The sequence below is a fragment of the Babylonia areolata genome, chromosome 22, assembly GCF_041734735.1.
Source record: "Babylonia areolata isolate BAREFJ2019XMU chromosome 22, ASM4173473v1, whole genome shotgun sequence".
Lineage (NCBI taxonomy): Eukaryota > Metazoa > Mollusca > Gastropoda > Neogastropoda > Buccinidae > Babylonia > Babylonia areolata.
This window is the reverse complement of record NC_134897.1, coordinates 41,234,942-41,245,214: the sequence shown is the minus strand read 5'-3', so window position 1 is coordinate 41,245,214 and position 10,273 is coordinate 41,234,942. Positions and strand designations below refer to the sequence as shown.

Below are 10,273 nucleotides of genomic sequence, written 5' to 3'. Positions count from 1 at the left end.
TAATATTTGAAAGAGGCTGTAGAAGAGGAGTGTCTAATGTTAAATGGAAGACCGAAAGATTTTTTTTTTCTTTTTTGACAGACGGAACACAGAAAATCCGAAATTTAGTAGAAGAACGGGGTATTTCGAGATGGGCTGCATGTATGATAGTCAGTCGTGAACATCAGAACAGCAGAGGAGGTAACTGCTGTCCCGACTATCAGGGCTAGAGTTTGATTTTCGTGGAGAGTGTCTTGTTCAAGTTACATCCCCACTCTCTCGGCCAAGAGAGTTTTAGGACAGTCGACGTTGGGGTAGTTCCTAAAAGCCACCTAGCCCCCAAGGTTGCAGCACTAAGATCCAGTGCAATTTTGCCTCATAGTTTGAGAGTCATAGTCCTTCACAAAAGACGAAGCTGTTAATGATCTCCCATTGCAATGGAGAAACCATTGATAATACAGCTCTCATTTTGCTGTTGGCCCAACTGTAAACTTAGTCGACCTGTGGAGAAGAACGGAGATTTCGAGATGGGTTGTACTGACACCGCCCCCCCAAAAAAACAACAACAACCAAAAACAAAAACAAAAAAACAACAACAAAAAACAAACCCAGAGATAGATTCAGGGCCAAAGAGAAAAGCAGCTGATTGAAGAGAGTTTGTACAAAATCCGGGGCTGACTGGGGCGCCAGTGCAAAGATTTCAAAAGAGGTGTGGTCAGTTCACATTTGTGGAATTTCAGAATCAGCCTCGCTGCATTGTTCTTGAGCCACTGGGAGCTCCCACCTCTCAAAACATGAAAAGAGCCAGGTTCATCGCAGGTGTTTACACACCATCTTGCAAAAACACAGCCATTTTCCCAACATTTCAAAAGGAATTATGAGTTGTGTTTCATGTCCCGTCACACACAGGTATACTGATGATTGTAGAAAAGGAAATTTATATATGTGATTAAGGTTTACGTGCATCTGACTGAACATTTTGGAATAGTTTCAGGTAATTCAGATTAACATAGTAGTGATATATCGTTCTTGCCAACGGAGGGTCAGCAGTTACACTGCCGTTGTGGTCAGGTTTACAAACACCTCATGAAAGGGGAATGTCCTTTCCACCATAATCAAAACTGTCAGGGGTGAGCATTTGCACGAGTGACAGCATAACAGAATCAACATGTCTTCAACTAAACTTATTATTGGGGGGTTAAAAAAATCGTGCCGTTCCTTTTGACGCCGATGACCTACCATAGATGACAGATTCTGATTAAAACACGAACCGAGGAACTGATGTGGGTCATGCTTTGTGTTTAAAACTCATCCCCCCTTCCTGCTCTCAGCACACATGGGGCGACAGGCTAGCACGCTGCAGGACAGGCACGCTCGATCGTTATTCATCGGAAAACCCGTACTGCATCGGAGGTAGGCCGGGGGCTTCAATATAAACCATCATATATCTGTACCACATGTCTCATCCGGTATCCATCTCAGTTCTGGCTGTGTATGTCTACTATATGTCTCCCCCCACTCCCCCCTCCAATGTTGTGCCGTGTTCGCGTGTGCTGTTTAATCAATCTACGAATAGATATCTTTGGTGTTCTTGGGTTGATCTCTTGTTGCAGTGGATTTATCTTGAATTACTGCATGTGAAGATATGTTTATAAACTGACCGCATCGTGTGCGGAAACCACAGCCTTCAGACTCAATTGTATGTTAAGGATGATAGCCTTACATAGCTTGTGCATAATATTCCTGTTTGATGTCGGCTATGTGCATGTGTTCATCAGTCGATTTTCACAGTGTGCGGACATCGTATTGATTAGTAGCCGTGTGTCGCCATCGTGATAAACTGAGCCCCAAAATCAGTTCGTTTTGTTCACCCCTACCTGGATTGACTGTGGAAGAGAGGTACGTAGGCGGTGTCTATAAACGGACCTTAATCTCAAGTTAAAAACAAAAACAAACTCTCAGGTGTTAAGTCAGACATCAGCGACAATTAATCTGTAGTCTGTTCAAGCTTTAAAAGTCCCCCTCCATGTATTTCCCTTCTAATTTTGTCCCTTTGTAACCAATACCGTGGATAAGTCTCACAATATTCCAACCGTTGAATCTACAGTTCAAAAGAACATAAGATACTTCAAAACATATTGTGAAGATTAAATTATCATAAAGTCTGTGCGTTTAAAAGCAATAATACCAAGCAACTATAACATGAATGTACATTTTTAACAAAGATGAAAACATAGCACGAAGAGTGAACAGAGTGGCATGATATCAAGCGGTTCTAATGATCAAGCTACGTGTTTTCTGAAGATGAAATGGCTGCCGTATTTGGGCCAATACAACTGGCTAGAAACAAATATCACTAGTAGTCATCTGCCTGTCAATCGACAACTATGCTGATGCGATTAGTTGAGCTGCCACTGATTTTTGTTAGTTTGACCCTCTTCTGCTTGCAACTTACTTTTTAAGTTATGATAATGATATCTGTCGCTTTAGCACCTCGTTCTATGGTAGATTCCAGACATTACACCCCACACTCGCCAGCGTTTTATCCCCCTCGACTAGACTTTGAGTGGTGGTCTGGACGCTAGTCATTCGGATGAGACGATAAACCGAGGACCTGTGTGCAGCATGCACTTAGAGCACGTGACCTTTTTTGTGCCGTGGGTTCTCTTACATGCGCTTAGTGCATGTATAGGACCTCAGGGTTCGAATCCAGGTCTCGTCCTGTCTCTGACGTATGACTGGAAAATCAAAATGAGCGTCTAGTCATTCGGATGAGACCGAAAAAGAAAAGAAAAGAAAAACAAACAAACAAACAAGCAAACAAACAAAAAAGCAAACAAACAAACAAAAAACCGAGGTCTCGAGTGCAGCACGCACAAGGCGCACTGAAAAAGAACCAAATGGCGACATACGTGTTGTCCTTTGACTGGCCCACAAACATAATCATATACACGCACTAAAGACCTGACTATGCGCGTAGGGTTATGCTGCCTGTCAGACATCTGCCTGGAAGATGTGACGCAGCGTATATGGGTTTGTCTGAACGCAATGACTCCTCATTGAAACACAAAACCGAAACTGAAACTGAAACTGTGTGTGTGTGTGTGTGTGTTGGGCAGCTCCATGGCACGGCTGGGCGCACTCCGGACGGGGGACCTCCGCTGCCTGAGCGCCACCTTCATGGTGGTCGTCTTCTTCTGCTGCGTCTTCATGCTCAGCCTCCAGCCCTCCCGGTACCCCACCAAGCTTTCCATGGTCGACCTCCCCAAGGACGAGGTCGTCAGAGCTCAGTCCATCCCCGCACTGGCCCCTCCAGGCAACACCAACACTCAGAACGCGAAAACACTCTCCTCCTCGGGGAAGGAAGGCAAGAAGAATAACAACGGCAAAGGCGCGGATCAGAAGAACGCGAAAAACGACAAGAAAGCCAGCAAGGCCAAGTGGTTCAAAGACGAGCTGCCTAAAAAGCTCCACACAGGGCATGTCCGCAACAACACCAAAGCCGCTGCATCCAAAGGGATCGAGGCGCCGGCAAGCCAGGACGCCCAAGACAAAAACATCACCGATGCCGCAAATAGTCCCGAGTCTTTACCACCTGCTGCTCAAGCTGATATGGGGATTCCCGAACCTTCCCAGGCGGACACCCAGCCCCCCACGAGAAAGGAAGCTTCCAACAGCACAGAATCTCACTCACCGAAAGTTGAAACTGAGGACCAGCAAGCTGACCCTTCCTCACAAGTTGCTCCCCCTCTACGACCCAAGACCAGTTTCTCCAATCTGAACAACGCCCCGGTCCACGCGTTCGTGTCTCCTTTCATCGAGTCCAAGACGAAGGGTGTGGAGGAGCAGAAGAAGAAGGTCATCACGTGGTATGAAGCGGACGACGAGCGTGTTCTCAGCCGGAGGAGGAAGGCGTTGGAGAACTGTCCTGACTCCCGCTGCAAGCTGGTGCACCCTTTGCCTGGGGGCATGAGAGCTGACGCTGTCGTCTTTGAAAGTGAGCACAGGGGAAGGTCCCCGCCTGTTAAAGCTGACCGTGATCAGGTGAGTCATTGAACACAAACACACACACACACACACACGCGCTCGCGCGCGCACACACACACATACACACACACACGTCAAAACGCGCGTGCGCGCTCGCACACACGTCAAAACACACACACACGCACACACACACACACACACACTTAGACACGCGCGCGCGGGCGCCCACCCGCCACTTCCCACTCCCTCCACATGAAGCGTTTGAAAATTATGAGATTATGTATGCCGGTATAGCCGAGTGGTTAAAGCGTTGGACTTTCAATCTGAGTGTCCCGGGTTCGAATCTCGGTAACAGCGACTGGTGGGTGAACGGTGGAGATTTTTCCGGTCTCCCAGGTCAACACCTGCTAGTGCCTTAACCCCCTTCGTGTGTGTACGCAAGCAGAAGATCAAATACGCACGTTAAAGATCCTGTAATCCATGTCAGCGTTCGGTGGGTTATCGAAAGAAGAACATACCCAGCATGCACAACCCCGAAAACGGAGTATGGCTGCCTACGTGGCGGGGTAAAAACAGTCATACACGTAAAAGTCCGCTCGTGTACGTACGAGTGAATGTGGGCGTTGCAGCCCACGAACGAAGAAGAATGTAGTAAACGCAAACATACACATATTACACACACACACATACACACACACACACACACACACACACACATATATATATATATATATATAAGTTAAACGCAGTGACACTCGTCCTGGGTATAGGGCTATAATGCATAATATTTTTTTGCGAGCGTTTCATCTTGCCAACAAACTATTACTCCACCACTTTCGTGTCGGGAACATTCGACAAAATCAACGTTTCTTTATTAAATGTCATTTTGTTTCGCTTTTTTTTTTGTTTTTTTTTTTGTGCTACTCCGTCATCTGCACCATTTCAGTGGCATTGCTCTCACGCCGCTCATTCCGAGTCCTCTAAAAACAGCCACACCCGGGTTCGTCTGTCACACTCCCAATGTCGGTAGTCCGAAAGAAACCATCGATGTTAGGTCGCCAGGAGGCCACACCACCAGAGGAGACCATGCACTGCTGCTGAGTCACTTCGGTGGTGTTCAGTGGTGCCTGTTCTGATTTAACGTACTTAGGACACCACCTACTAAGCCCCCTACTGATGACAATAACGGGTTAGTCGCGGAGTTTGGGGTGGGGTGGGGGTGGGGATGGGGGTGGGGGGCTCTAGCGTCCCATTTCCCCTCATTTTTCTATTTTTATGAGGCCCCCAACGTCCTATTCTCCCCCCTCCCTCCTCTTTCTGTTGTTATTAATGAATACAGTGTATATGAAGGAAGGTGGCAGATTGGTTAAGATGCTTATCTGCTTATACTGTGTCCGTGAGGGTCTGGGTTCGATTCCCGGTCTCACCCTTTCTCTGGGCAAAATTCTGTAGAAGGAACCCACTGTGACAGGTACACAATATATATATATATATATATATATATATATATATACATATATATATATATATATATATCTACACACACTCAAGGCCTGACAGAGTTAACAATGCTGCTAGTCAGACGTCTTCCTAGCAGATGCGGTGTGTCGTATGTGGATGAGTTCGTCCGAACGCAGTGACGCCTCCCTGAGAATTTGAAAGTGAAACAGTAAATGCATACAATACTTTCATTTCGCTTTACAGGTATTTGTGTTGCACGCCATGGGTCCTCGCACGCTTCCTCGTGGAGACGTGTGGCGCGGCGCGTGGAAGTCGGCCTTCAACTGGACCTGGTCCTACCGGAGCGGCTCTGACATCTGGCAGCCGTTCGGCCTGCTGAAGCGAGCCAAGAAGGTGAAGCCCTTGGAATACTTTGACGCCCTGACCAAGCTGAAGAGCCGTGCTGTGGCCTGGATGCCTCGGACCTGTCCGGAAACCACCACCTCCAGCAAAAGGAACGAGTTCATTGAAGAACTCAGTAAGCACGTTCGTGTCACTGAGTTCGGTCCTTGCTCCAACAAATCATGTGCTAAAGCGGGCACCCCGTGCTCTGACAATCTCACCAAAAAGTTCTTCTTTCTCTTGGCGGTTGAGGACGACCTGTGTGAAGATCGTGTGACGGAAGTGTTTTACCGTGCATGGCAGGAAAAGACGCACCTACTTCCGGTGGTGCGAGGAGGCACGGACTACGCGTCCTACTTTCCGGAAGGAACTTACATCGACACGGACTGGTTCGACAGTGTGAAGCAGCTCTCCGAGTTCCTGGTGGAATTGGTAGCAAGCAGAAAAATATATTCTCAGCTATTATGGCGAAAAGCGCACTGGGTTAAGTCAACGAAACACCCAGAGGAAAAGAGCTTGTGCAATCTTTGTGACAAATTGCACAATCTGTCCTCCAACAGGAAATGGTATTCAGATATTCAGAGCTGGTATGACGAAAGTGTTTGCAAAGAGCCGAAAATGTTTTAAACCCCGAGATGAACTCAGAGAGATCTTGTGTCGTTGAGATGTGAAAGGCGTGTATGGAGGTGACTGTTGGTTGAGAGTAATTTGATCAACGCTGATCCTTAGCCACACGTTTTCTCAGTGTCCCAAAACACAAAAATCATAAGCAGCAGGGAAATGTTGAAAGCCAATAGTAATTGCCGTGCACGGCAAAACTGGGAGAGTAGTTAAGATTTTTGGGGGCGTTTTCTTCCTTTGCTGAATTGTAGCCTTTAGATGGAAGTGGACGAAGACAGAGACGTTTTGAATTTGCCCTGCTTGATTTGGTAGTGTGTATGTGTGTGTGTGTGTGTATGAGAGAGAGAGAGAGAGAGAGAGAGAGAGAGAGAGAGAGAGAGTATGGATATGTATAAAAAAAAAACAACCCAAACAACAAAACAACTTATTGCTGGTATGTTTGTCCGTTTGTTTGTTTGTCTTTCAAGCTGTTCAAGTGTACACTAGTTAACTAACAGTCTGGTTTGGGATCATGCCCCAGATAACATTCTTGCTGACTGGCACTGAAATTCCTGTCTGTGACAGCAGGATGGAATACACCTGGCTGTGTGCATGGCACGTGCACAGCGCATGCCAGGCCTCATTGTTTTGGGAAGAGAGTCTGTAACTTGACACTCAGGTTCCTTCATAGTTTTATCTCCTTGATTGCTGCTGACGATTAGGATCGTCAGTGAAGGGCTGTTGTCACCTCAGCGAGATAAGACTGATTACACGTCTGGGTCTTTTTCTTTCTTTTTTTCTTCCTCTGTAGAGTCACTGAGGCACCACATTGAAGAACTGTTCACCAGATTCCTCCAGGGAATTCAAGAGACCACCGTGCCTGCGGGTAATGCTGTACCTGCGGGCAAATTACCTGAAGCAAGGCAAACTGCCCGAGGGTAAGCAATACCCGGTAATCAGGAACACTGAGTCCACCTGGGGTCTCCAAACCCAAACTTGCCCTTACTACCTGCCAAGGGTGACTGCCCACGGAACAGAGGTAAATTTCGTGGATCCTTTTGTGGCGTTGTTTTTGTTGAGGGAAAACAGGTGTGCTTTGCGGATATCCCGTGTTTTGCGAACTCTTTCCACAATGCTCTGAACTGTAGTGCAGTGAGAAGAACACGTGCAGAAGGGGATCACCGGGATTTTTAATTTTAAATATTGGGTTAGCTGCCTGAGTGCACCCTGCGTGTCTTGAATACATGAAGATAACTTAACCTTCACGTAAAACTGTACCCGTGGGTCCCTACAATGTCAAAGGTAACTTACATTAAGGCAAAATGAATTTTGTTGTTCTGTTTCAAAGCCTGGGTCTCTGGGTGTCAGTGACAAAAAAATTTCTCTATTTGACCTTCTTCGTCTTGGTATTATGGTACCTTTGTTCAGCAAAGATCAATTACAGACGTCATTAAAAAGTACAAAAATGTAAGGAATGGCTGTTCAAACTGAAGCCAATCTGATATTTTACCAAGGTCCAGTAGTCAAAGGATTAAGGGCAAATCTATGACATGAACAAAAATGAAACCAAATCATGGTATTGAGGGAGATCCATGCAATGAAGAACTGATGGTCCTCAGCCGGTCAATAACGCCACACGAACACACTTTTGATAGGTAGCTTGATGAAGACATCTTTGATTTCACCAAATTGTTCCCCGTGTTATGGACACTGCTGCCAATACAGAACGAAACCATTCTCAGTAGTTGACCACAAATTGCATTGTACTGTATTGTATTGCATTGTATTGTACTGTAACGTAACCATGCTCAGTAGCTGACCACAAAACACTGTATTCTATTGTATTGTATTGTACGTTTTTGGTCACAACAGAAGTTCGGAATTCAGTAATGCTCGAACAGATGACAGGACTTTGGGAAGAACTTAAACAGATTCAATTAACACTGTGATACAGATGGCTGGGGACAGTTCTTGAGAATGGCAGCAGTTGTTAGTAAAAAGACGTGTTTCCTGACTCAGTGATTAGGCTATACCACGGCTATGTGCTGGTCTTTACTGTGGAGTCAACGAAGAACTGGGGAAAAGTTCGTGTGTCATCGTTGTTCTGTGCACAAAAGTGGATTCAGTGCAAAACCCTTGATGGTAGACGTGTTTACTGGAAGAGCGGATGAGCCATTTCGTATGTTGTGATTGCTTCTTGTAATAGAAAAAAACAGTACAATAGTGGTGGTTGCGTAACTGCATTATGATTGTCTGTGTTCCGTTTTCTGCTTTGAATGTGTTCTGTTTTGCGTGTGTTTTAATGCACTGTAATATGTGTGTGTGTGTGTGTGTGTGTGTGTGTGTGTGTGTGTGTGTGTGTGTGTGTGTACGAACACACAATATACTCCTCTCCTGCTATTTGGCATGTTTGTGTGCAAAAGACATTTTCGTTCTGATATCCCTTGACCAACGTTGTGACAGCAATATCATGTGCAGCATCTATCAAGACCACCCACATAACAATAGTGTTTAGAAAGGATAATCACAATAATAGAATAGTAGTAGTAGCAATAGAAGTAGTAGTAATGGTTATGATAATACTACTTACTGCTGCTACAACTACCACCACCACCACCACTTCTGCTACTACTACTGTAGGCCAGCTACCACCACTAGTAGCACTTCTAAAGTTTTCGACAACAATTCGAGTCGATATCTGTTGCTGACTGACCTACGTCTAATAACATTAAATCCGTTGACTCGATTTTATGATACAGCAAGGTGTTCCGTTCATAAAAACGAAGGGCTTCAAAGAGACAGGTAGGATATATGTATAGATCTATCAACGAGTCGATCCCCCCCCCCCTCCTTGTTTTGGTCCCAGAAATAGGTGGGAAGAAGCCTGCGCACAGGGACAAGAAATTCAGATATATGAGGAGTGCCCACTTTTGAGTCCGTGGGCTGCGTGTGGAGTGATGGCCCAGAGGAAACGCGTCCGCCTAGGAAGCGAGAGAATCTGAGCGCACTGGTTCGACCTGACAGATGCAGAGACAGATAGACAAAGAGGCGTAAACGCAATAATTATTGAGAGAGAGAGAGAGAGAGAGAGAGAGAGAGAGAGAGAGAGAGAGAGAGAGAGAGAAGTATGATGTGAAAAAAACAAACAAACAAACAAACAAAATATACTTGAAAATGTGAAGAAGGTTTTGAAGTTTTTGTTTTTGTTTTGTTTTTTGGTTTTTTTTAAGCAAAAAGAAAAAAAAAAAAGGTTTTAATGTACGATGTCTACGCAAAGCAAAGGAAACATTACACACACACACACACACACACACACACACACACACACACACACAATGCCCGCACACCGACACACACAACTGTTGGTTGTTGAAAAGAGGGAGGGGAGATTGTGTGTGTGGGTGAGGAGTCAGTGAACGGAAGATCAATGCATGGGAGGCTATCGAAATAAAAACACCCTTTGCTTTTCCAAGATCTGGATTTGCCCCCTTTGATTATGAGGGTGGGTCACAGTGTCCCGACGAACTACTCATGGTTGTCTGCTTATTATTTCCCGATTTTTATTTCAGCTTTCTTTCATATTTTTCCTTCTTTCCTTCTCTCCCCCCCCCCACCTTTCTCTCTCTATATATCTTTTATTTTCCTTTCCCTTTTTCCCTTACCTAAAATCTCTGTATGTCTGTCTGTCTGTCTGTCTCTCTCTCTCTCTTCTACTTCGTCTTATTCTTCCTCTCTCTATATATATCACAATATCGGTTGTTACTGTCTGTGATGGAAGGACATGTACAGGAATATATATCAGTATTTCTCTTTTCCTTCCTCCTTCCGTTCTGATGCCATTAGTGTTGTTGCTGGTTTTGCCCGA

At 45.4% G+C, this 10,273-nt stretch overlaps 1 protein-coding gene across 1 annotated transcript; it reads left to right on the top strand.

The window, feature by feature from the left end:
• The first annotated feature begins 1,326 nt into the window (after positions 1-1,326).
• On the top strand, positions 1,327-8,645 carry LOC143296988 (uncharacterized). Its single transcript, XM_076609090.1, has 3 exons — positions 1,327-1,392; positions 3,099-4,023; positions 5,671-8,645. The coding sequence occupies exons 2-3, from the start codon at positions 3,103-3,105 to the stop codon at positions 6,433-6,435; spliced, it is 1,686 nt and encodes a 561-aa protein (XP_076465205.1). The 5' UTR covers positions 1,327-1,392; positions 3,099-3,102; the 3' UTR covers positions 6,436-8,645.
• The last annotated feature ends 1,628 nt before the right edge of the window (positions 8,646-10,273 follow it).